Source organism: Prunus persica, chromosome G1 (assembly GCF_000346465.2).
Source record: "Prunus persica cultivar Lovell chromosome G1, Prunus_persica_NCBIv2, whole genome shotgun sequence".
NCBI lineage: Eukaryota > Viridiplantae > Streptophyta > Magnoliopsida > Rosales > Rosaceae > Prunus > Prunus persica.
The window spans coordinates 11553678-11580371 of record NC_034009.1 but is presented as its reverse complement, the minus strand read 5'-3'; the positions used below and the strand labels follow the sequence as shown (position 1 = coordinate 11580371).

The following is a 26694-nucleotide window of genomic DNA, read 5'->3' as shown; positions in this document are numbered from 1 at the left end:
TTGGTTCAATAATGTTGAGGTAGTAGATTGTCATGGAATGTGACCTTTCTTGTTTGTTGTTTCCTCATTAAGTGACAAAACCCCGAATCGAGAGTGGCCTACATATATATGCCTTCACCTTTCTTAGCAACCTCATGTCTTATCCAAACAATGACTACTTTGTCCACAAGTTAGGGTAGGGGCAACACTGCCAGCCAATTACTGGAAAACAAGTGCTCTATGATGGCGCCGTGCTTGCTTCACCTCCTTTTTGGGAACCATGCGTTGGCCAAAGGAAGAAAAAGAGTAAGTGTGCATGCAGATGGGAAAAAATAATGAGTGCTAGAGTGAGTCGTGATGCAATCTCAGCTGTTGATGAGTGATGGTTTTGATGTGGGGTCTATAACTATCAACGGCTGAGATTGGGTTGAGCGTAGGCGGCATTCGTAATCATCTTGCAACTGATGCTAGCATTTAAAAAAAAATATATATAGAAATTTGGTCAATGGCTAAAGGGCATGCATGATGCTGTCTGAGTTTTTCGTTGAAGTCCTGAGCTTCAAAATCGCCCTTAGGATCATAAAACACGTAATATGGTATGGGTCATCTGGCATGTTTTAGCAATGCTTGACATTTTAATCTTTGAACTTGTAACTCGTTTGTAGATTACGTCAAATAGAGGGAACTCAAATCGTGATTAAAAGTCGAGCAATACCAAGTCAAATAGAAATGTCAACTCTCAAAGATGAGGAAATGGCATTAGGAATTAGTAACGACGCTTGAATCAGAAAAGGTAGGTTTGAAAATACTTTCTCACTTATCAAGAATGAATCTATTCTTAATGTCATCCAGTTTGAAGCTTAACCCTGAAACTCGTTTGACAGATGCAAGGCAGCTGTTACTTCAAATTTCTATTGTTACAATTGTACAAAATTCTTACCAAAAAAATTACTAGTACAAAATTATTAGCAGATCAGAAATAAATGGACAGCTTCTCGTCTATCACATTCTGTAATATGTTACACTGTTCTAACAACCTGCTTAATTTTTCAGCTCCCTTTGTTACTTCTCCAGCCATCACTATTTCTCTGCCAGCATTCTCTAGTGTCCCATTTACACGAGATGCATCGTCTACCCTTGCTTGATCATCATGCATTAAACGTCTTTCATCCTCCATCTCCATCAAGTCATTTGTGTTAGGGGTCCCATGAATTTCACCATTGGGAGATGTTTCAGGAAGAGTTCGATCAGCTTCTAGCAAAGCCTGATCTCTACGGGACAAAAGAGGGCTATAGCTAACTGCAATGACTTCATCCAGAGATGGCTGATCAAGATAATAAGGTGAAGGTCCGCTATCTTCAAGCCCCATCTTACTGGGGTTTCCAAAAGCTTTGTTAAGATGAGAACAGTCCAAGATATAAGCTGATGAAAAGGTACCACTGGCTAAACCCATTAACCGCCAGTTGAAGATTCGTCTGAAAATCATAACCCAATTCGGAACAATGTAGCAGCACGAGTCATCGCGCTCAAGTCGACAACTTCTTTGCAACATTACATGTGCCTCTTTCATAGCAAGTGCAAGCCCCATCATCGTACTTGAATGTGTCAGGTATTCAATTAAGCCATTTTCAAGTTCAATTCTCAGGTTTTCAATCTCCTCTCCAGCATTACAACATCTGGGCAACCACGAAATATTGTCAGGAAAATCTGGAAGCCTAGAATCACCTAGAGCTGAAATTAATGGTTCAACTTTTTGCACTGAGCTCCATCCTATGCTTGGCAAGTACCACTTCACAACCCTGTACTCATCACTAAACTCCTCGAGTAAAGCAATCTCAGGGGAAGGCCAACTGCAAGGATTTTCCTGGACAGCAGCAGCAATTTCCTTCTGTGACCGACCCAAGGCTTCATTGAAGGCAAGGATACATTTGTCTGGACCTACTTCATAATCTTTCATTTTGTCTAGTGAATCCAACGAAGAATTCAAGTGGCTAAGAATGAGTTCACGTGTTTTTACATGATGAAGAATAGGTTGAAGAGGTGATTCACTTGCAAGCCATCTGAGCCCCTCCCTAAGTCGCCTGTCGCTGAAAAACCCATCCACTCGCTCCGTTTGCTGGTTTTCAACAAGGGGAACAACTATAAAGCTGCTTATTCGTGACTTATCCAAGTCATGGAGACCCAAATTATCAACAACAGTGGAAGAAGGATCTGCAATGTCGTTGTATGAGCCGCTTAAGATCAGAAGGGGCAAGCAGGAACCATAAGGTATTGACGTCAGAAGGTTATGGAGCTGGACTTTTTGCAATTTCCAAGGGATACTTTCAGATGTAAGGAACAAAATAGCACTTGCACCAGATACAGTTTCAACTAGATTATCAAAATTTGCATCCTTAACCACAGACAAATAGCAGGTCATATCTGAACCAGATTGGCCAGGAATCCATTTCTTCCATATTGACACACCAGGAGACGAAATTACGAGATCATCATCGTCGTCCACATCATTTTCCAAAGGCATGAGCTTTGAAAGCAACCATGGGGCTGCTCCCAAGACATGGCTCCTCTGTCCCAGTTCACCTTCTAGATAGTTCATCTGGGAACATACAACAGTTTTCCAACAGAGGCATCTAGCGTCTGGGTTTCTTCTCCCTAGTATATCCGCTATTACATCTGAAACATTAAGTCTTGACCATGATTTTCCTTGCTTTTTGTATCTCTCCCTCAAAATGAGATCAATGTCAAACTCACCAGATGTGCTCAGTTGCTACAAAATAGAAAATAAAAAGATGCCAAGGCTGAGATAAATCATCGGTTAGATTTCTTTCCGACACTATGTTCCAATAGATGTAAACACAATTCTTCTAGGTGAACAAGCAAAAATAAAAACCGCACGCATTTATTGATGGAAGATTGGGTAACTGAGTAAGACATTTAGGATGAAAAGGGGTTCAAGTAGGTAACTTTTCTATAATTCTTAGCCAAGTGTTACACTATTTTGTGAAGATGGAGAGATGCACAAGTGAAATCTCCTCACTTCTATTTGAGATGAAAAAGAACCCAAAAAATTGAGGCACAAGAAAATCAAAATACTTTTTCTTTATTTGATAAGAAAAAATGGTTTATTAAGTGATGAGAAAAGTATATCAGTGGACAAGAAGTGTAAGACAACAGTATAAAAAGAAACAATCTCTAAAGAGCCACAAATTTTTATCATCCTTCCCCAACAAAATCATTGAAGCATGCTTGATTCCACATCAATAATCACCTAACTACAGCTTCACAATCAGCATCAACTAGACAGGAATATCTCTAAAATCCGCAGCTACCAAAGCTCATAAAAACAAACTTGCAGAACAAAGCAGACGGGTAAACCTCTAGTTTCAAAAAATTGCAAAAAGCTTACATCTGTCTTGAGTTGAACTGGTGGCCCCAATGATAAAGAATTCAATGCAGCGTTTGCTGCTAACTGCTTTTGCTCTCGCAGTTCCCTTAGCTTCAGAGAACGCCGCTTCCATAACCTGGTGAGAAAAAAAGTGGGAACATGAAGGGACATGATAAAAATAGCCTCAACATCCAGCAAGAGAAGTACAAGAAGCTAAAGTACCTTAGTATCAACTTGATTTTTGCCTCAGCAATTTCTTCATGTTGATCAGTTGCCATATCATCAATATTTTCATCTTCCTGATCAAGATCTGGAGGTTCCTCATCTTCCACCTTATTAATGACCGGAATTTTTCTGATTGGATGTTCCACACCGTAACTATATGTATCAACTGGAGATCCGTCTTGCAGAGCTGTTTTTGACTCAATATGCAATGGCATTCCTTCCATGCCAGAATGCATGTTTTTCTCTGGAGAGTTACGGAAAAGAGCATCATAGTTCTGCTTCTCCATTGTACCAACTTTATCAGGCTGGGGTTTAAATGATGAGAAAGCCCATGGGGAAGGAGGGACAGCAGCCACCTGTTGGGGATGTTTAGTGTATTGACCAAGAATTGGTGTTTGAATTGTTTGCTGCTTTTGTCTGTAAACTTCTGGAGATGAAAAAATAGGTGTTTGAATCATTTGCTGCTTTTGTCTGACATCTTTTGGGGATGAAACAGCTTCAAAATTAGGCATTTCTTCATCAACTTCATGGAAGGATTTTATTACTTCAACGGCTGGGACATCATGGACAGGACTTTTCCTTTCAGCATATGAAACGGTTTTTGGTTCAGGCTTATTTTTCTTAATAAGCTGAATCTCATTTGTTGCTTCAGTAGACAAGGATATGAGTTGAGTAGAAGTCAAAAGATCCTTGATTATGCTTCTTGACTTTTTCATATCAACAAGCTTAGAACACTTGGTAGGATAGTCCTCATCACTATTGAGAAATGGGCCCTCCTTCACCATATATGGCTCTCGAAATGACTTTATTACAAACCCATGATACTCTGAAAGGCTTTCAATTTCCTCTTCCTAATGTCAATCATCAAAGCACAAGCATAAGATAAAATGAAACAGTTCCTCTTTCCCCCAGAGGGTGCAAAATGGAATTCTTATCAAACCAAAGAAAGGTACCTCCAATGCTAGCCACTTGGCAATATCGGAAATAGGGATCCCTTGATTATTTTGAAGACCTGCATGCACAGAAGCAAGTGCCTGGCTTCGTAACTGGTCAAAACGGCAAACGTTGTTAGATAAAGGTACCAGCAAAAAGATCTAACATCAGCAGCAACAACCAAACTACATGGGCTGAAGATTAGTGGTCTTATTATGGTGTTATTGGAGACCTTATGACTGAATCTCACTATCAGCCACATATTATTTACAAGGACCCTTAGAGCCTAGACGCTGTGAAAGAGAAGAAGGGGGAGAGAAGAAAGCAAAGAGACCATGCTACCATGCTTTAACCCAAAAACTCAAAGCTCAATCCAAACTTCTATTCACCAAAGCTTTCCATCTGAGTACAACGTGATTCATTTGCAACTTCTTCCCTACTTGAATCAGAAAGCTACCAAGCAAACACCTCAAAAATTTAAGATCCGAGGAAACACTCGGAAAAACCCTAGGTAAACCTTCTTTTAAAAATATCCCTAAAATTCTGTACAGGTTTAGTAGAAGATTAAAATTCTACAATTGCAACTAGAATAATGGCTGAAATGCTTTTAACCCTAAACTCTCAATGACACAGTGTTCAAAATTATGTTCGCATCATTTCCCTTGGATGTCACAGATGAACATAAATATGTGACTGAGATAGCTGGAACAAAAGGAGCAAAATCTTTAATATGTTTCTTTCTGTCCAGCTCAAATTTTTATAGAATCAGAGACACATACTACATTGTCCACTACTTGCTGCTGTAGCAACTGAATGCCTCTCTGATAGATAGAGCAGGCCTATTTATTGCTTATGAAGTCAAAAATCCTAAATGTAATTGTGAATCAATAACACAAACTACGAGAAAAATTTATTCATACCTTTGAGAAGTGAGCATGCATTAGGCATGCTTGGAGGTAACTTGCTTTCCTCGCAAGTCGAAAGAAGGCAATAAAATTACCAGTTCTGCAAGCTCTGCAAGAGGAAATGAATTTGATGTTTATATTCCAGTCTACAACAAAACCAGAAAATACATTTGAAGGGAAGTGAGAACCTTGCTACATCACGTGCAAATAGAACCTCTGAAGTTTGTCTTATTTCTGGGGTCATCTTTGCAAGATCAAGGGAGAGCTCTGCAGGTTCAACCTAGCAGGAATCCATTATTTTCAGACAACAAATTGAAACATGTACAATGGAGTGACTACTGCAGGAGACTTACCATATACCCAGGATGTTTGTCCAGCTTGAGAAGGGCATAGTAACCTCGAAACTCTTTTTCCGTAGGAATGTTTATTCCTTTCTTTCTGTGATCATCATACAATTGGAACAATTCAACAGATGTTTTATTCATCTGTTCAATATTAAGGTGTGCGTCAAACCCCTCCGCAAAGCCCTCTCCTCTTGAGTATTCGCATAATTCATGCATGGCAATTATATGAAGTCTTATCTGAAACCCAATATGTAACTATCAGTCAAACAGAGCTTTGCATATATCATGAAGGAGAATAAATAAATAAAAAACTATTTGATGAAAAACTTCCATTGTCAAGATAATAATTAGTTGAAATAGATAGATGGTTTAAAGGAATTTCTGAGTTACTTATATAAAGAAAAAACAACAAAAAAGAAAGAAAGAAAAACAGAAGTATATGAGAATAATTTAACTGATTCAAATACAGCACGGGCAGCCTATGAAAATGGACCTGAGAAAACTATATGCCAAAGCCATAAGAATTAGTGAATTGCTTGTCCATCCTACCATTCTGACCTAAGCATATTCCTTTCATGTTCACAAAGTTATGATGATGTAATTATGTAAATAGCAACAGCAGATCATACAAACAGGAAGAAAAGTAAAGAGGACTCACCATTTGCTCCAGCATAGTAATAGCCTCTTGGTCAAAAATGTGTTGCATTCTCAAATCCATTCGGATTGCTCGCATCCTATCCCATAAGAAGTTATATATGCTAAGAAACCTATCATTGTAAGGCTGATCGAGCAAATTGAGCAAATAATCAATTGTCTTCTGCAGGATCGGCATCGGTCTTATCAAGTTTGCATCTCGCTCAGCTGTTCTGTTATACTGTGTATGAATGCCGTGAACATCCATCATGCTTCATCTTATCAACAAAGTAATTTCTAGGGGCAAAAGGACAATGGCCTCAAAGAGAAAAATATAAATAATATATATCATATATGAGGGATCCCTCCAATAAGCTTATTTGAGGGACCCACTTGGCATTGTATTTCAACTATCCAAACAGTTGATTATTCATAGGTCATCTTTGAAGACTTGAAAAATAGACGGTTGAATCATTGAAATACAATATGTTGTGGGCCCTACAAGGGCCTCCCTCAAATAAGGGATTTTTCAATTGAAGCTTTATTTGAGGGATCTTTCAATTGAAGCTCCCTCATACATATATTTTACATTTTTTGGGGAGATGGAAGTAGCAGCACAAAGAATACCTTTTTAACAGCAAGGGACATGCTCGTTTGATTTCTATCCCCATCCAAGCGCTCATACTGATCAAGGTCCCCTTTCCTTTCTCGTTCGGCCCTTTCTGACTCTGAAACATTAAGGAAAATTCTTGGTCAGGACAGAAAGTCTCGTACTCTTCTAGCGTAAAAGAAGAAAGTCAATGATATAAATTACTACAAATCTGGGTTGTTAATATTTTTGTTCATATTTCCTTGCTTATGAACCCTCAGTATTTCAGTTGACACTAACACTTAGTATCTTGGTTGAGAGGCATACCTGGACACATATCCGGGCATAGCCCAATGATGACACCAGACAATTCCACACCTTCATTCTCCGATAAAGCATTGCCATCAGTACCATCCATAGACATTTCAGTAGAATTATATGCAACCAATTTGTTCTTATCAACATTAGATTGCTCATGTCTATTTGCAGAAACCCCCTGCTCTACAATGTCAGGATTGTTTGGAAGAGTTTTTGTTAATTCAACCCTGAACCGGGCTAACCGCTTTGCCTTGGCCTGCATTTCTCTGCAATTAAATCAGGAAAAAAACAAAAATTAGAAAACCTCAAACTTGGGAAAGTATGTAAAAATATAACCAACACACCTAAGATTTTACCGTTCAGTACCATCTTCAGTGGCATAAGAGTTCCTGTTAAAGACTTGATCCTCAGGAAGTAAAGGAGGTGACCTCGTTCTTTTGGCAACCGGGATGCTCGTCAAATTGCTTGCAGCAGCTTCTGAAATAGTATTGCTTGGAGATTCCAAAGATCTTTGATGTACCCGAGAATCACGAGTACTAAAACTGGCATTTGATCCATTATTCAACATAACAGGTGATATAGAAGGCCTGGAAAGGGAAGCACATACTAGCCTCACTCAGATTTTTCTTCCCTTGTTTTGGGGATGCAAAAGGAGATATGCCCATACAAATTCCATAAGAAAAGTAACATATTTTGTAAGTGCCTAAAATTTCGTTCAATTTCTCATTCCTAAAGTTCCACTATCGCTTCAAAGGAAATAACCTCTTAGATGTATTGTTTGTATAAACAAATTGTTCCTTTTATACGAGAAGAAGATAATAAGAACTCCTTTACTTCTCTCCTTATGCATTGAACAATACATCTTAATCTTTTTTGTGGCTGCCCAGCACTACAGAAAGTAAACCCTAATTTGTCTTCATAAATTGTAGATATTAAGGTGTCTACTAATATTAGTTAATATAACTTTTAGTCATTTTGAGGAAAATGAGAGTATTCATGGACAACTTCATTAGTACTTGGTAGGGGGTAAAAGTGGGAACCTTGTTCGTTTTGGGACTTGAACATCGTCATGTTTGACAGGAAAATTTCTACCAGACGCATAAGAGCCCTCAAAATGTGATACTAGAGAAGTTCCTTGATGAGCCTGCAACTCAGCATGATCTTCTAGCAACTTTGGCTGATTTTCCATTCCAGAGGAGGCAAATGCACGCCTATATAGAAAACAACAGCCTAATCAAAGAAAGATCACCATGAACAAAAAGTGTGGTGTTGAATAAAGTTATCTTACAGATTAAAGCCATGCAGAAAAGTGACACACATAAGGCAACCATGCATTTCACCATTAATAAAAGATGAAGAATGTAACTATCGGGGAGAAAAAAGATGTTCTGACTGCAATGACTTTTCTTTTCTATGATGATTCCATAGCAATGAGCAGACAGGAAAACATAAAGCGACCAGTATTTTTGGAGATAACGTAGCCAAACTATTATGTTCTTGCATCAAAGTCTCCACCCAAAACATAGTTTCCCAAGTACCATACATAAAAATGTTGCAAAAGCATACAAAAGATGATTTCCAAAAGATTAATAGTTTAGAACTCACCAGACCATTTAACATACACACACACACACACACAGAGTTGAACTTGGAACTTACCCTTCTACTCCAACAAAGGGATGCAAATCCTCATAAGAGACCAAGGGAGGCGATCGTATTCTTGGAGTAACTAAGTGACTGCACAAATTTACAGGCAAATCTGAGGGGCTACTGGATTAAGCAAATTAAAGCAGAACTAATAAGGCTAGAAAGAAAAGGAAAATCAAAGCAGTCTTTCAAGGAGCATATTGATGCAGACATCATTGAAACTTCCTTTTAATAGAGTCTGGAGCAGATTTCCTTTTTTGTTGTTAGTTTCCTAATTTATTTGTTAGTTTCAGTAGGATTTCTAGTTTTCTAGAAATCTAAGTTTCCTGATTTATTTAGGATTGGTTTGTTTTCCTATTCCTTTGTGGATTAGGATATCTGTTCTAGTAAGGGATTTTATTCCTATTGTCTCTAGGTTTAGTTTACTATAATTACAGCCCATGTAGTTCATTGGAAGATAGTTGAGTTATTGAATTAAAGTTTAGTTTCCAGAGATTGGAATTCTGGTGTGAAGCCCCTGGAGTGATTCCAGACCTATCTCTTTATTCATCTAATTTTCTGTTTTTCATTGTTTTCGCTTCGCTAATCTGCCTAAATCTACAATTCACCCATATCAACAATTCAAGGAGCATATTGGTCACATTACCAAAACATCAGGAGCATATTGATGAGGACATCACTGAAACTTCCCTTTAATAGAGTCTGGAGCAGATTTCCTTTATTGTTAGTTTCCTAATTTATTTGTTAGTTTCAGTAGGATTTCTAGTTTTCTAGTTTTCTAGATTTCTAAGTTTCCTGATTTATTAGGAATGGTTTGTTTTCCTATTCCTTTGTGGATTAGGATTTCTATTCTAGTGAAGGATTTTATTCCTATTGTCTCAAGGTTTAGTTTACTAAAATTACAGCCCATGTAGTTCATTGGAAGATAGTTGAGTTATTGAATTAAAGTTTAGTTTCCAGAGATTGGAATTCGAGTGTGAATCCCCCCTGGAGTGATTCCAGACCTCTCTCTTTATTCATCTAATTTTCTGTTTTTCAGTGTTTTTGCTTCCACTAATCTGCCTAAATCTACAATTCACCTATATCCTACATCACATATCCTCATGGAAACTATTTAAACTCAAGTATAAAAGCGAAAGAAAAAGTAAATCTCTTCTGTTATGACTCTCGATGGTAATTGCATACATGAGCACAAGAAACGTAGAAAACATATATTAGCATCATTATGAACAGTATAATCAACACAGTTCATATCGTTAAAGTTAATGGCCTGGACCAAAGTAAAGATTGCAGTCATATAACACGGTTTATTTGCAGCTACAGAAACACAGTTTGACAGCTAGAGTAGGTAGGTTGAAGCAATGCAATTTTCAAATGAAAATAAGTGCAAATTCAACATATGCAGAGAAACAAAATGACAAACCTAACAAGAAAGAAAGGACTTACCTCCTAGGGACACCTTGAGTGGAATTTCTTATATTTTCATCTTTAGACATAAAGGGAAGAGATCTGGCCCCTTTTGTGTCTTGGAATCTGGCAATCTTGGCCGTAACACTAGTTCCAGAATTACGAGAAACAACAAATGATGTGACAGCAGATGGCCTTTCTTGAGCCTGGGTATCATAATTTTTGAGAAAGGATCTCTGCTCATCATCCCAACTCGGAAGAGATTCCGTGGACCTGGGAGCAAAAAGTAGCTGCCAATATGAGTTATGACATTTTATGATTTAACAGGAGCAGTGACCAGGTACCATAAAACACAGGAGTCACATTAAACACAAATGACCAATTACATGATAACAAATGCATGTATGGAAATGCAAAGCCAAAGATCAGTATCGCTAAACATATATAACAGATAAATATATATGAGGACCAGTATAATTATGGTGCACCTGGACCTCGCAAGACTGCATTTTCAGGACTTGGGTTTAGGATTTAGGTGGGCATTTGTTTAATAGAGTTATACAGCATCTAAACAACCATTAGCTCAGATTCAAGGTTTAATTTCTAATCAAACTATTGCATGTGTCAATTTCTCCTGCTTGGTCACCTCCTTAACTAATATATCTTTCAGAAGAAAAGGGAAAAAGAAAACTAATTTTTTGTACACTATGTAGCCAAAACGCAAAAATATGTATACATCTGCATGGTTTTGAACTACAGTAAACTTTTAAGTGGGTAACTATTGTCTTGACACATTAAACCCAAATATTAAATGTGCATACGCCTCAGGCACTCACCGCTTTAAAACCACATGCAAAACCTACTCACCAATAGTATAAGAGATGCTAATTGGTTTTCTCGAATAATCTGAAAAGTTGAAGAGATGAAACAGGAGGAGCCACATTTATGGAGTATAGGTACTCCCACATTTGTGAATGGAGCATCCTTGTGAAGGTACAACAAAATATTGCTGCGATTATAATTATGTACTCAGTATTGGTTTATGCATAACTGAGCACATTCATACATAAATGATTTACCACAGCACCACATTTACTGTGACATATGCATATAAACAAAACATACACGAAAAGGATTTTGTGACAGAATTGAGACAGATAACAAAGAAAAAAAGCATATAACACTAGGAGAAACACCGATGCATGAATTTAAAGGTTTACAATTATAAGGGTTGCTGTTACCTATGGACTCCCGCAGATGGGTAAGGATGACTTGGAGCAGGACGAGCATCTTCAAAGGCCAAAAACGGTGAATGCAGCTTTCCTAGAGCTTCGGGTCCCCTATTATCAAAGGAAAACCATCAGTTTGTAATACATAACCAAAACCCAAATGCTCAATGCCTATTCAAGCACAGGCTTTTACACAGCTCTTGACATTAATCCAGACTTGCACATGACCCTCAAACCCAAAGATGCAGTATACAGATTTAAAAAGTTGCCACGAGCTGTTTTTACAGAATTTGATTCAACAAGCATCCTAGAATACAAATTTGATCATAACAGTACATTCTTTTTCTTTACTCTTCTATTCATACATTCCTTTAAAACCTAGCACATAGTTGGGCACAAAACTCTGAGCCTTTAGCCAAACTTCTGTAGTATGCTTAAACTCAGAAAAGGCAAATTTAATATCTGAAATTCTAAAAGGGATTGAGAAAATAAAAAAATCCAAAAAGATTGATACTTTGAATTCTTTTCTAGTATCCAACACAAACCCATGTGAGCAACAATCATGAAAGATCGAGAGAGCCAACCTGGGAGGTGATCGAACTGGTGCAGAGGCGGAAAAAAGAGGGGTGGTCGGTGGAGAGGATGAAGGAGGTCGACCACTAAAATTTCCGAAAGATGGTTGTGCTTTCGGCGGTTCAGTTGGCCCTGACGCCTTCCCAAACCCCGAGTACATTGGTGTTTCAGAGTGTCTTCTTGTTAATTTTTTGCTCCTTCTTTTCTTGTTTCAAAATTTTCAACTCGGAGAAAAAGAAAGCCAGAAGATTCTTGAGCTTTGGAGCATGAAACGCAAAGAAACGCCGTCGTCTTATATTCAAGCCCAACTCAAAACCATCTGTTAGTATTGGGCCTCCAATTATACAGGCCTACATCACATCACATCACAAGGATAAATCCTTATCCGGTTTGAAGCGAAAAGGCCCACGTGGTTGATTTTCCGTCCATATTCATTTTCCCGGAAATCTATATCAGAACTTTCCCAGAAAACCCATCTCAATCATTGAGCGCGGACAGTGGCAATGGCTGCACCAGGGTCAGTTCAGAAATCCGAGGAAGAATGGCGCGCTGTTCTCTCCCCTGAACAGTTTAGGATTCTACGCGAGAAGGGGACAGAGTAATTCCTACTCTTTCTTTTTTCCTTCCTTAAAAAGATTTTTTTATAATCAGATATGCTATGATTTATTTAGTTATGTCTCATATGATTTGTGGCCTTTCATGGGTTTTAGCTCTTTTTGGCTTTTCTGATTAGTCTGATTGCTTACAGTGCTTACAGAGATTTTGTGAACCTTTTATTAATTTTGAGAGAGTAAAGTTTTTGTCTTAGCATTTTTGTACTCACTGCACAAATATATCCCATTTGACTTTTATTTTCCTTTCTTTTGTTGAAATAGAATTTTATTTCCTTGATTTAATTCTTAGAATATGTAATGCAAAGATTGTAGCAGAGTTCCAAAGTCTGATATTTTGTTACCTACACAACCATAGCATCAGTGATCAATTGGCAGAAGGCTTTATGGGATGGGTTTTAGTGTTTTACCTTGTTGTAGCTTGTGCTTATTTATCTTTAGATTTAGATTAAAGAGGTAATTATCCCAGTGAACAATTGCTATCTAGTTCCTTTACCAGAATTTGGGGACAAGCAGTTGCACAAATGCAAAAGATACATACAAATGAATAGGTTAAATGAGACTTGCTTATCATTGGAGTTTGATGACATACAGGCCAAAATTCACTGGGGAATATGACAAGGTTTTTGAAGAAGGGGTTTACAATTGTTCTGGTTGTGGAACACCACTCTATAAGTCAACTACCAAGTTCGACTCCGGATGCGGTTGGCCTGCATTCTATGAGGGTCTGCCTGGAGCCATAAACCGCTCTGTAAGCCTCTAACTTTCTATTGCTAATAATAATGTATAAGTTGTTTGTTAAAGGTATTGTCCTATACATTTTGCTGAAATTTTATAGAACTGAAGCAACTCTGTGTTTCAGCCTGACCCTGATGGGAGGAGAACTGAGATCACATGTGCAGCTTGTGGCGGTCACTTGGGCCATGTTTTTAAAGGGGAGGGGCACAAGGTGCCGACCGATGAACGCCATTGTGTCAACAGCGTTTCGGTCAAGCTTGTTCCAGGGAAGTCTACACTGTGAAGTCTTCTGATCAAGTTTGTTGTGCACACTTAAAACCTTAGTGTGGTTCTTGCCTTGCTTGAAGACCAAGATTTATAATCTGATATGCAGTGATTGTTAGTAAGTCGAGGGTGAGCGATGAATGATGTGTTATAATTTTACTAAAGTGGCAATAAAACCTCTCTGTGTGTAGTTTCTTGTTTCATGGCCTGCTATGTTTCATGAATAGTCAGTCGTCAGGGCCATTCCAAATTTATTTTAAGGGTAAATTTCACTTTACTATCCGGAAGTTTCCCAAAATTCAGACTTTACTATAAGAATTTTTTTCATATTGATTTTACTACCATTTTCGTACCTCCATTAGTTTGATTGTTTAAGTTTTCCGTTAAATGATAACGTGGCATTCATAACTCCATATTGACCACTGAATTTGCGCCACACGAACCAAAAAACAATAAAAACTTTGTATTATGTTATAAACAATTAAAATTAATAAAGTTAAAATTTTAAAATCAAATGTATAAAAAATAAAAATAGAAAAAGTTAACACAAAAAAACTAAACTAATCTGCTCTCATCCTTTAATTACAGATCATTAGCCCATTGTTGATTATTGTGAGGTTGGAATTTAGCCAAGCTATATGAATATGAAAGAGTCAAACCAAGTCTCTATCACGAAACTGCAAAAAAAAAAATTACAAGGACTAAAGTGAAAATTTGAGTAAATTTCAAGGATGATTACTGCAAATTGAGCTCTCTTTTAACATTGAAAAAAGCAAAAAAAAAAAACACATTCAGCAGAGCAATAATACGTGGCTGGCTCAGAAAGTCTATGAAGTGCACAAGACTACATCGTCAGTCCAAGAGGTGACTGAGCCCACCAAAGGAAGAAAGATACCAGCCCAAAAGCACAAGCTCTCCTCTGCCCTTCGGCTTTGATTCTGGAATTCCCTAAAAAACACGACTTTCCCGGTCGTTTCCCTCCCATTTCCTCCGCAAATCAAAAACCCATCTATGATGCCGAGAGAAAAGAAAGGGAAAAACCCTATGACCTCAAAGAAGAGAGTAGCGCAAACACCACCAATCAGCAGCAAACAGCAAGAACAATGGCAACCCAATGGTCCTTGCAAAATTCTACAACTTCAGCGGGCTTTGGTCATGGACATTCTCTCAAGGCTCACCATCAACACCCTCTTCAACTGCAGGTGCGTTTGCAAAGCCTGGCTTTCTCTAATCTCTGACCCTCAATTTGCCCATCTCTGCATTTCAAGATCACCCATTGGCATATTGATCAAGACCTTTCCCCCTAAAAGCATAACTAGGAGACTTGACTTTGCCCAGATAGAGGAATCTGCTGATTCTCGCTGGCGGCTCGAGAAAATGAGGTTTACCCCAAAAACTAGCCTACCCATTTCTGAATTTAATCTAATGAACTCGTGCAATGGTTTAATTTGTTTGTCTGGACCCGAAAGAGGTGGCCTTTTGTATGTGTGCAATCCAGTTTTGGGTGAGTTCATCACCATTGAACGCTCTGGTAAGGGTAGGCCATCTTTCAATTGTGTTGGACTTGGTTTTAGCGTCGGAACCGGTGAGTATAAGGTGTTGCAATCTTTTCTTCAGTCGAGTGAACCGGTCACAAGTTACAACTATGAGGCAGAGATATACACCATTGGTACAGGATTTTGGAGAAGCATTGGAAAGGCTTCTGGGAGCCTTGGTCCTCAGTTACCCTTCAATGCTTATCTTCATGGAGCTCTTCATTGGATTTCCTGTTTTAGGGATGTTCCTGAGCTTATAAATTCTTTCAACTTTGAAACAGAACAATTTCAGGCACTGCCCCCACCTAGCTACTTTGGACCACTACAGAAGCAATTTTCAGACTGTTTGAAGTTGGGAGTGTGGGAAGGTTGCCTCGTTTTGTGTGTGTTTGGGGATGATTCTAGCAAATTTGTCATGTGGGTTATGAAGGATTATGGTGTCCAAGAGTCTTGGGCTAAAACTTTTGTTATTGAAAACTTGTATCCAAGAGAACTTAGCTGTGATTTGTATGAACCGATGCTGTTTTTGAGCAATGGGGAAATCGTAATGTCCTACAATGATTGGGTTGTTGTTTGCTATAATCAGAAAAGGATGAGTTTCAGGGAAACTAGAATTACTCGGACTCGATCTGAGTTTCATGCAATTGGTTACAGCCCATGCTTTGTTTCACTCTATGATATTTCAAAGGCAGAGGAGGTGAAAAGGTACTGAAATTATTCTTCAACAACATACATGCATAATTTAGTTCTATTTCTCTGTTACAACTTCTTGTTTTGCTCTCTATTTGTGGAAGTTGATGTCAATGTAGGGAAATTATGTATTGCATGTTTCAAATACGGAAATCTATGGTATCTTAAATTCTGCCAATCTCCCATGAAATTGCGTATGAAATTTTTGATACGATATCCAATCTATATGACTGATCAGAATACTGGTGTATGCAAGATCCTTTTTCGGAATTATGTGGTTTGTTCAAATTTTTTTTTTGGGGTTAAATTAGATGAGTTTATTTTCCACAAAAATCAATTGGTGACATATTGTCTGCTTTGAGCCTTTGAATTTTGTTTGTTGGATTGTCTCCTGGATTCTAAAGTAATACTCAAAACACTTCTTTGAAAATCTTTAGGGATTGAAAAATAAAAAGATATTGTCAATGGTTAGGATGCTACCTGTAAACAATTATTATCACTCTATAAATGTGTTCAATATATGGATATTCTGAAAGAAGGCTGTGACATTGGCCAATGAGTATATCAAATCATTTTGGCATGCTCAATATATGATATGCAGGGTGCAAGGCTCTAAGAATTGTGACAAGTTGTCTGCTGAAGGGAGTTTTGATTATGCTGGCTCTGGGATGCCACACCACAAGTCCACAAAACTTAACTCAGGCTATGCCTGGCCTGCCTTTGAAGGAGGTCTTCCTAACTCCATGAATTCCTCTGCGACGGTGAGTTGTCGTAGTTCATGTATCTATCTATTTTATTGTAATCAATTTTTGTTTTATTGAATCCATCTGATGGTTGTTGCTGTGTCTCTTTGCTACACAATCTCTTTTCAGCCGGATTTTACCGCAATGGGATTCCCATGTGCTCGATGCGGTGAGAACTTGGGCTATGTTTTCAGGGGTAAGGGGTTCCTATTGTGTCAACGATGCTCCAACGCAGGTTCCTCCTGAGAATTCTTCGGGATAGCTCCGCTTCCATAGACCAAAATGCAAGATGTAACTTTTTTTGGGTTAAAACCTTTTGGGAATGTCGACGTGCCTAGTTATATACTTATAAGTTTTTTTTTAATTTAATTTAATTTAATTTAATTTAATTTTGTTGGCGGAAGGGGTTTTATGGCTTATTTCTGTCCTGTAGTTTTCTCATGATTTTACTAGTGTTAAAGCTAACCTATAATCTTGACTAGTGTTAATCTTTTGTTTAATATCAAATGCGATGGCTGTCTGTGAATATACCACCGTCTTTAGCTGTATGCAAATTGCAATGCCGAATTACAATACCATACAATAATTTCTCCCCATAAAAGACTCTCTTTAGCTGCAAGTGCGTTTGCAAGGCCTGGCTTTCTATAATTTCTGACCCTCAATTTGCTGACCCCAACTCTGCAAGATCACCCATTGGGATCTTGATTAAGACCTTTTTTTTGGGGGGGGGGGGGGGGGGGGCCCGCAGGAGCAGACCTTTAGGGTGATATATAAATGTGACACAACTTTTGTTAAACAAGTTGTTGCTGGCCTACTTTTAAAGAGGGTCATATATACAGTTCAAATTGTAAAAATAATGTCCAATCAAAACAATTTTGTAAGTTTACTTTTTGAGCATTATTAAACAAGGAAACGATTTTTCTTTTTTAGTGCTTCTATATGTTAGTTTGATTGCTTGAGTTGCCCATGCAATTCAGCAACTTCAGCCTTCAAGGATGCGACCAGAGCAGTCAATGAAGCACACTCTTGGTTTCTTTGCTAGCAGACGCAATCCTACATTTGCTATCGAACTAGCACGGTGAGCATTAAAAAAATTGGTCTCTTCTGCTGCAGTCTTGTCAAACCTCCTTGCCATTATCAAGTTCGCATATGGTGTAAGCATGTTCATAGTTGCTGGAATTTAATTGTGCATATTTGCAGCTTGCATAGAAGTAAAATCGGTGTGAAAATTGGAGTGTGGAAAGACAACATTTTCATGTGTTGTTTTTTGGTTTGAAGAAGGATCAAAGGATAAATTCAAATCTGTTGAAGTTTCAGGAATCGAAGGGAATACATTTTTGATTGATTTCTGCTTATGTTTTCTCTCTAGTTTGCTTTTGTTTTCAGATTGAAGAACGTCCTGGTTTAAATGGTAAGAAAAGCATCAGACAACGTCCTTGAATAACAAAAGCATGTTGGGATCTCATCCCTTGTTCTCAGCACTCATATTTTCTGGCTTTTCACCTCGAGCTACACACCCATATTTTCTGGCTTTCCACCTCGACTCACTTAATTATAAAAAAGAAAGAAAGAAAAGAAGAAAAATATGACAATATCAATTAAAAAAATATTTATCAACAACAAAAATATAACAATATCAATTAACAACAACAAAAATATAACGTCGGTTAGAAGAAGGGGAGATGCCAAAACAACGTCGGGTTTAAAATTTTTTTTTTAAAGCCTGGCTCAAAATGATGTCGTTTTGATGCCAGGTTATTAAAAAAATTTGAAATGGCCTGTTCCAAAGCGACGTCGTTTTGGTCTAAAAAATTAGGCGCCCGCCTGTGAGCGAAGCCCAGGCTTCGCTGTTGCATTTCGTCGAGCACCTTGCGTGCATCTTAGGAATATTGCCAAGCCAAGGGGCACTCATTCCACCAAAGCCTTTTTGTCTCCCACAATTGTTTTTGGGTCCGCATTCATTCCTTGTCCTACACCGTGTAGGGCAATTTTCTCTTTGAAAAATCCAGTGAAGTCCTCTCAGCGAGCACCCCCTCCTATCTCTCGTTCGCCGCCGCAGTCTCGTCAAAAACTCTTGTTCTCCTTTGACTCACATATGTTGTCTGCAAAACCCTAACCCATTCACGTTGACGGGTTTGGGATTCCTTATTAGTATAGGATTCTCAGATATTTAGGTTTGTTTTCTGTTTCAAATAAGTTCCTACTATGTAGGGAGACTTGTTTACTGTTTTTGACTCTTTCCTTATGCACGTTACCACGTTTCTGTTAGTGTGAATCGTGGGCTGTATTTCAGCTGTTTGTTAGTTCATGTAAGGCTATATAATAACCAAAGGTTGCTGTTCAATAATAAGTCATTCAATCCAGTTCTTGCGTTTGAGTTATTTGCTTTCTTGTTCCCATTCTCAACACACATTTCATCAGATGTCCAAGTTCTGCAATTTTTAGCAATTTCAAGTTTGCAACTTCAAATCCAATCCAATCTTTCCTGGATCATCCCAAGCCAACCCATCTCTATATTAACCTAATTCTTCTCTTAATTTGAACTCAAATTTAACAACAAACCTTTTCTATTTGCATCTCTGTACCAAAAGCTGTGCTTCTTTTCTGGCCAGACTGGCAAAATTATTCCTATACGATTGAATTCAAGGAGAAGAAGAGCGATCAGCAAGAAAGAGCAAGCAGTAGAATGGCAACCCAACGGTTCCTGCAACTTCCACTGGGTATAACCATGGACATCCTCTCAAGGCTCTCTGTCAAGACCCTTTTCAACTGCAGGTGCGTGTGCAAAGCGTGGCTTTCTATAATCTCTGACCCTCAGTTTACTCATCTCCACGCTTCAAGATCACCCTTTGGCATCTTGATCGAGATCTTCCTTCCTCCCCCTCTAACAAAACCAATGGAACTTTATTTTACCCATCTACAAGCAGAAGCATGTGCTGCTCCTGGTTCAGATTTGCAGCTCGAGGAAATAACGTTTTCTCCCAGAAATACCCTACCTCCCGTTGACGACGCCATGCCCGAATTTCGCTTGATAAACTCATGTAATGGTCTGCTTTGTTTTGGAGCTAATGAAGGCTTTCCCCTGTATGTGTGCAACCCTGTTTTGGGCGAGTACATCACCATTCCACCTGCTAATAGAAACGACAAGTGGCTTATTGTGGGACTTGGTTTTAGCGTCAGGACCAATGTGTACAAGGTGTTTCAGTTGAACAACCCGGACACTGAGGCTGAGATTTACACCATTGGCGCAGGAGGGGCATGGAGAAGCATTGGACCTCCTCCTCCTGGGGATTTTAATAACTTATCGTTCAATAATTTTCTTCATGGAGCTGTTCATTGGATTCCCTATGGTGGTAGAAGTATAAGTTCCAAGGTTATACAATCTTTCGACTTTGAAAGAGAACAATTCCGGCCATTATCACTACCTAGTTTGCTAGCAAAGAATCAATTTCCGTATAGTTTGACATTGGAAGTGATAGGAGGTTGTCTCCATCTATGTGTGCTTGAGGATGATGCTAGCAAACTGGACATGTGGGTTATGAAGGAGTATGGTGTGCAAGAGTCTTGGACTAAAATTCTTGCTTTTGAAAACCTGTTTGGCCTTTGGACGGAACGAATCTGTGATAGGTATAATCCAATTATGTTTTTGAGCACTGGGGAAATCCTGATGTTCTACAACTTTGAGCGTGTAGTTTGTTATAATCAAGAAGAAAAGAGCTTCAGAAAAATAAAGATTCCTTCGACTAAGAAGTGGTCATTTCAGCCAATTGCTTACAGTCCATCCTTTCTTTCGCTCTATGATATTGCAAAGGCAGAGGACGTGAAGAGGTACTAAAATGATATTTCTAAAATTGTTTGCATAAACTTAGTTACATTAATTCTCTGACACAACTTTGCTTCTTCGTTTTTATTTTTGCAAGTTGATGCTTTAAAGCAAATGTGACCAATATTTTGCATTTCGCAGACATGTAAAAAGTGTCTGAAGTTGCTAATCTTCTCTAATACTGCATAGAAGTTTGAAATTATGGTATACAATCTGTATGCTTTATCAGTCTTGAAGGTCGCGGCGAAGTGCCACAGACCCTAAACTTAGATTGAAATTTTGGTTAACTATGCGGGTTTGGTAAACTTTCTGGGGTTGCATAAACCTTGAGTTTTCTTTTTCACTAAAATCAAGTGGTAACAGAGTTTTTTTCGTAAAATAATTCCTCAGATTTCATGCATAAAAATTAGCTTCATTTATCTGTTACCACTTTTTATGCAGGGTTGGCAGCAGTAAGAGATATAACAAGCTGCCTGTTTGATGAATCGAGTTATGATTGTACTGCTTTTGAAGAGGCTCTTCCTAAAGCCAAAAATTCCTCTGTAAGTTTTCATAGCTTATATATCTGCCTATTTTCTTGTGCCTGTTTGTTGGTTGTTATGCATTCATTTTCTGTTCTCTTGATTCTATCTAGTGGTTGCTACTACCATCTCCATTTTCTAATTTTCTTTTTTTATTTTCAGCCGGATTTGAATTGGAGGATTGGGACTGCATGATTTCTTAAGAGGAAAAAGGAAGGCTTCTTTTTGTTACTTGGCTTTGCCATTAGGGGAAACTCTGCGTCTATAGACCAAAATGCCTTTGATGGCTTGTCTAGAACAAAGTGATTGAAACTCTTTGTTAAAACTTTTGATTTTAATTAGTGTCTAAATTTCTAGTTACAATCGTACAAGTATTTTCTAATGGTTATCATTTATTTTCCTTTTTGAAGTTGCATATCATTTGTCCTTTTGGCTATGGAAGTATTATCATTTATACCATATTTGTGTTTAGAAGTTTGTTATTAATAATTGCAAAAGGTAGTATACATACAATTGGTATAATATTGTTGGTTGCGGTATATTGATGTTGCTCTTTTTAGTTGGAGTAAATTTTCATGTCTCTCGTTGTTGTTTGATTTGGGTGTATTCATGGTTTTGCAAGTGAGTTATTTGTGTGCACATTGACTACAATTTGACAATTTTTTTACTTATGTACCTATCAATCGGATAAGATAATTCAATACCTTTATCTTTTGATTAGGTACTTAAAATGAGGTTAACTTGTGGGAGAATACTAGTAACCTTCTCTCTAACTTTCTCTTTTGAACCTTCTCCATTTTTTGCTTGACATATGTCATTCTCCTTACACTTAAAACAATGTCATTAATATATTATACAAGCTAACTTTTGTTTTCCAAGTTTACCCTTATTAAATGTATTCAATTTATCCAAACAAATTTTACAACTTTCTTACAATCTTATTAAATTTTTTTAACATCAATTATTTTTAAAAAAGAAAATGTTTGCTTTTAAAAAAAAAGAGGAAATGTCCTTTTTTTTTTTTAAATAAAAAAATAAGTCTAAACTTGACCTTAAAAAAAGGGACATTTCCTCTTTCTTTTTTTTTCTTTTTTTTTAAAAGTAGACATTTTCTTAAATAAAAAATTTGACATTAAAAATAATAATAATAAGGTGGTAAGAAAGTTGTGAAATTGTTTTGGATAAATTGAATATATTTAATAAGGGTAAACTTGGAAAGCAAAAGTTAGCTTGTATAATATATTAATGACATTGGTTTAAGTGTAAGGACAATGACACATGTCAAGCAAAAAAGGGAGAATGTCCAAAAGAGAAGGTTGCTAGCATTCCTCATATTGTTAACGACTTACCTACAAGTAGGGGTGGCATCTTATCTGAAAAATTCGTGGTGTATCAATTGTATCGAATTAACGGCTGATTTGATTTGGTTAAATTATTATTTTATATTTTAATTCTACCATACCAATTCAAACCGAAAATTTTAGTTAAAAGAACGGGTAACAATCCTATATAGTGACAACCCGTATTGAACTAAAAATTAAAAATAATTTATTAATTAAATACAAATATATGTGGCAACACATTATTGGCTTTTAAGAATACAATAAGGTTTAAATAGTATTGGTGATGTTGAGGCCCAAAATGTCACAAGAAATTCAAAGATATTTCAAGCCCAATATAACATACAATGTTGGTCATGCTTTAATCCAAGCTGTATTTTGAGAATTAATTCATTAAATAAATATAGAAATAATGTATATGTCATGTCAAGCAAATAATACATTATCCTATACTAAACCACCCGACAAGATTAAGTGGGCCCAAGTCACATACATATCTATCAATCAAATAATACATTATCCTAATCCTTCATCTCTCTCTTTTTCCAGAAACTATCACCGACCTTTTTCATAGAAATCAGAAACCATTCCAAGCCCTAAAATAGCATTCGGGACCAACCACCCCCATATCCACTGGCGGACCTAGTAAGGCACAAGGAGGTACAGCTGCACCTCCCAACGCCGGAAAAACCATTGTAGGTGTTTCAAATTGCCCCTTTACTCAATTGATGTACAGATTACTTTATTTTCCTGCACCTCCTCACGCCGGAAAAACCATTGTAGGTGTTTCAAATTGCCCTTTTACTCAATTGATGTACAGATTACTTTATTTTCATTTTCAACATTTAAGTAAATGTCTTTGTTCTTTTACTTTTATTTATTTTTGTATTACTCCATTTACTTAAGTTTACAATGTAAATAAGGAAGTACCCTCCATTTGGATTCAAATAAAAATACTAAAAAATCAATTTCCCACCAAATCAAAATATGAAAATTCGGTTTTAATGTAAAATACGATTTAGGCTAAAAATGATGGCTCATTAAGTCAATATATACTTCATACTAAAATCCCATAAAATCAAGTTTTCTTATTTGATGTGTAAGGAATAAAAGCCGCTAAAAATTATCTTGAGAAAATGATTATTCCAAAAAACTATTTTTCATACTTAGACAATATTGTACCTCTGCTAAAAAATTTTTGGATCCGCCAATGCCCACATCCACCTTATACCCTCACTCTTTCACCTGTCAACCCAACATTATGCTCCCCTCCCTTCACAATCACATTTCTCTCTCTCTCTCTCTCTCTCTCTCTCTCTCTCTCTCTCTCTCTCTCTCTCTCACACACACACACACACACACACACACACACACACACACACACACCAAACTCCAAACCTAATTCCATGCATTACCCAAAATCCCTCCTCATGAACCCAAGGTAAGTGACTTTGAGACTTAAAAGCATAAGAAAATTTACAATAGGGGCTGTGGGGTGGCTGTGGAAGTAATTGGGGACGGGCTACAATATTGGATCGAAATATCGAGAATTGTGCTTGAATTGCTTGAAATTGAAATTATAGGGATAAAATTTATCAAATTAAAACTATAGAAACGTTAGTGATAAAAGTGGTAAAATACAGAACCGAAATTGACTTTAAATAAATTAAGAAGATAGTACCCGAAATCAGAAAAGTAAAGACGGGTGTTGTACACGTAACAGATGATTCTTCCTTAATTTTCATTTGACATTTGTCCTTTGCCCAATACATGCCAGTTTATACGTGCCGTTTTAGCTCTGAATATTTTTCAAAAGAAAGCATCAGCTAGTTCTCTCAAGGCACCCTCATCAGCTAGCTCTTGAACTTTCCCAAACCTACAGAATGGCAAGAGAAACGAAAGGAAATCCTATGAATCCAAGAAAAAAAGTGGCAACCAGAGCAGCTATGAGCAGCAAAAACAAAGAGCAATCAGGGGAACAATGCCAACCCAAAGCTCCTTGCAGCAAATTCCAACAACTTCCACAGGCTTTGGTCTTGGAAATCCTCTCAAGCCTCTCCATCAAGACCCTCTTGAATTGTAGGTGCGTGTGCAAAGACTGGCTTTCTATAATTTCTGACCCTCAATTTACTAAGCTCCACTCTTCAAGATCACCCGTTGGCATCTTGATCAAGACCTACCCCCCTATAAGAAAATCAAGGAAACTTGATTTTACCCATATAGAAGATTGTGCTGGTTCTGATTTGCTGCTTGAGAAAATAAGGTTTAATCCCCAAAACAGCCTACCTATTGGGGCCATGCCTGAATTTCGTTTGATAAACTCATGTAATGGTCTGCTCTGTTTGTCTGGACCCAATAGAGATTACCCATGTTTTGTGTGCAATCCAATTTTGGGTGAGCACATCAGCATCCCTCCTACCAATCTAAGTAGAAACAAGTGCTTTTTTGTTGGGCTTGGTTTTAGCAATGGGACCAATGAGTACAAGTTGTTGCAAATGACCAATGGCACTGAGGCTGAGATATACACCATTGGTACAGGAGTGTGGAGAAGTGTTGGAAATGCTCCTGGGGATATTGATCAGTTACCCTTCAATCCTTTTCTGCATGGAGCTCTTCATTGGGTATCCTATAGTAGCACAGTTCCTGATTTTATACATTCTTTCGACTTCGAAAGAGAACAATTTCGACCACTGCCTGTGCCTAGCTTACTGGGAAATCGACTTTCAGATTGTTATATACTGGAAGTGGTAGGTGGGCGTCTCTGTTTATCTGTGTTTGATGATGATTATAGCAAATTCGACATGTGGGTTATGAAGGAGTATGGTGTTCAAGAGTCTTGGACTAAAATTCTTGTTTTCGGAAACTTGTATGAGTGTCCAGAGGAACGAATCTGTCATGTGTATGAACCAATTATGTTTTTGAGGAATGGGGAAATCCTGCTGTTGTTCAATAATTGTGCTGTTGTTTGTTATAATCAAGAAACAAAGAGTTTCAGGGAAATAAGAATTACTTGGACTCGGTCACCATTTGAGGCAATTGCTTACAGTCCATCCTTTGTTTCCCTCTACAATGTTTCAAAAGGAGAAGAGGTGAAGAGGTACTAAAATCCTATATATTTCAAAGATATACATGCTTTAATTTACTTACATTTCTCTGCCACAACTTTTATTTTTTGCTTTATATTTGTGGAAGTTCATGTTTGTCCGAAAATGCAATCAAGGTATTACATTTTAAAAATTGCACAAACTTTTTGTTTCCTAGGCTCTTCTAATTTTCCCTAACATTGCATATGAAAGTCTGGAATTATTCATATAGCTCATACACATGTAACAAGTTCAATGCTTAAGATCTGTTGATAGAATGATTAATAAGGCTATAGTTACTAAAAAAATACTTGTCACTTGCCAATGCTATGATAATTTTCTGTTCACAAGGGAGTGAACCCCTCAGGTTTGTTAACATGATAGGTTGAGCTTGTTCGAGAATTTTGTTAACTAGGAATTTGAATAATAACACGGATGCTTCAGTAAGTGGTGAGACATTGGTCACTGATCAACTCATTTTGGCATGCTTACTGTGTATGATATGAAGGGTACGACGCAGTAAGAAATCGGGTAAGAAATCTGGAAAGCTGCTTTTGGAAGGGAGTTATGAGTGTGCCGGCTCTGGTATGCCACCCCGCAAGTCGACAAAACTTAACTCAGGCTATGGATGCCCTGTTTTTGAGGAGGGTCTTCCTTGAGCCATAAATCCTCTGTGAGTTGTCGTAGTTCTTATTATCCATCTGTTCTCTTGTGCTAGTGTGTTGCTGAATAATTTCATTTGTTTTCAGCTGGATTTAACTCTGAGGATGAGGACTGCATTCACTCTATGCGGTGGCCACTTGGGTTATGTTGTAAGAGGTTAAGGTTCCCAATGTGCCACAATGGTTCGAGTCTTTTGACGACACCGGATCCTATTGAGAGCTTCTCAATTGCTTGTATATAGGTTTTTGTAATACCCAAGTAGCTCTCCTTTTGTTCTTCAGAATAGACAGAAAAAGGCAGCATTTTGTTGTATAGCCATTATAGTAACTCTGCCCCTATAGATCAATCTGCAAGTGATGACTTGTCTAGACAAAATCCTGGTTGAAACTTTTGTAAAACTTTGTATCAATGTCCAAGTGCCTATTTACAACCTTATTCAGCACCCGCCCATCTCACCGATTTCTTCTCTTTTATGGCATGTTTGTTTTACTTCTCCGTAATCGGATGAGAATGAAT

At 37.6% G+C, this 26694-nt stretch overlaps 5 protein-coding genes across 5 annotated transcripts; 4 read left to right on the top strand and 1 right to left on the bottom strand.

Annotated features, from left to right (window-relative positions):
- LOC18790207 (SAC3 family protein B) lies at nt 774-12504 on the bottom strand. The gene is made up of 16 exons (XM_020569707.1): nt 12179-12504; nt 11607-11705; nt 10405-10638; nt 8971-9048; nt 8352-8522; nt 7668-7898; nt 7321-7577; nt 7032-7132; nt 6430-6645; nt 5781-6008; nt 5616-5707; nt 5443-5536; nt 4543-4635; nt 3587-4440; nt 3386-3500; nt 774-2746 (listed from the first exon to the last, which is right to left on the bottom strand). Exons 1-16 carry the CDS (start codon nt 12325-12327, stop codon nt 953-955), a joined length of 4806 nt encoding a protein of 1601 aa, XP_020425296.1. The 5' UTR covers nt 12328-12504; the 3' UTR covers nt 774-952.
- LOC18792802 (peptide methionine sulfoxide reductase B5) lies at nt 12585-14078 on the top strand. Its single transcript, XM_007223730.2, has 3 exons — nt 12585-12765; nt 13373-13529; nt 13641-14078. The coding sequence occupies exons 1-3, from the start codon at nt 12671-12673 to the stop codon at nt 13797-13799; spliced, it is 411 nt and encodes a 136-aa protein (XP_007223792.1). The 5' UTR covers nt 12585-12670; the 3' UTR covers nt 13800-14078.
- LOC18790826 (F-box protein At3g07870) lies at nt 14206-17270 on the top strand. The gene is made up of 3 exons (XM_007226392.2): nt 14206-16020; nt 16607-16766; nt 16878-17270. The coding sequence occupies exons 1-3, from the start codon at nt 14792-14794 to the stop codon at nt 16992-16994; spliced, it is 1506 nt and encodes a 501-aa protein (XP_007226454.2). The 5' UTR covers nt 14206-14791; the 3' UTR covers nt 16995-17270.
- On the top strand, nt 18368-21662 carry LOC18792843 (F-box protein At3g07870). The gene is made up of 3 exons (XM_007224355.2): nt 18368-20576; nt 21013-21113; nt 21255-21662. Exons 1-2 carry the CDS (start codon nt 19435-19437, stop codon nt 21050-21052), a joined length of 1182 nt encoding a protein of 393 aa, XP_007224417.2. The 5' UTR covers nt 18368-19434; the 3' UTR covers nt 21053-21113; nt 21255-21662.
- Nucleotides 24215-26620, top strand: LOC18790866 (F-box protein At3g07870). The gene is made up of 3 exons (XM_007226434.2): nt 24215-25529; nt 26024-26188; nt 26265-26620. Exons 1-2 carry the CDS (start codon nt 24316-24318, stop codon nt 26172-26174), a joined length of 1365 nt encoding a protein of 454 aa, XP_007226496.2. The 5' UTR covers nt 24215-24315; the 3' UTR covers nt 26175-26188; nt 26265-26620.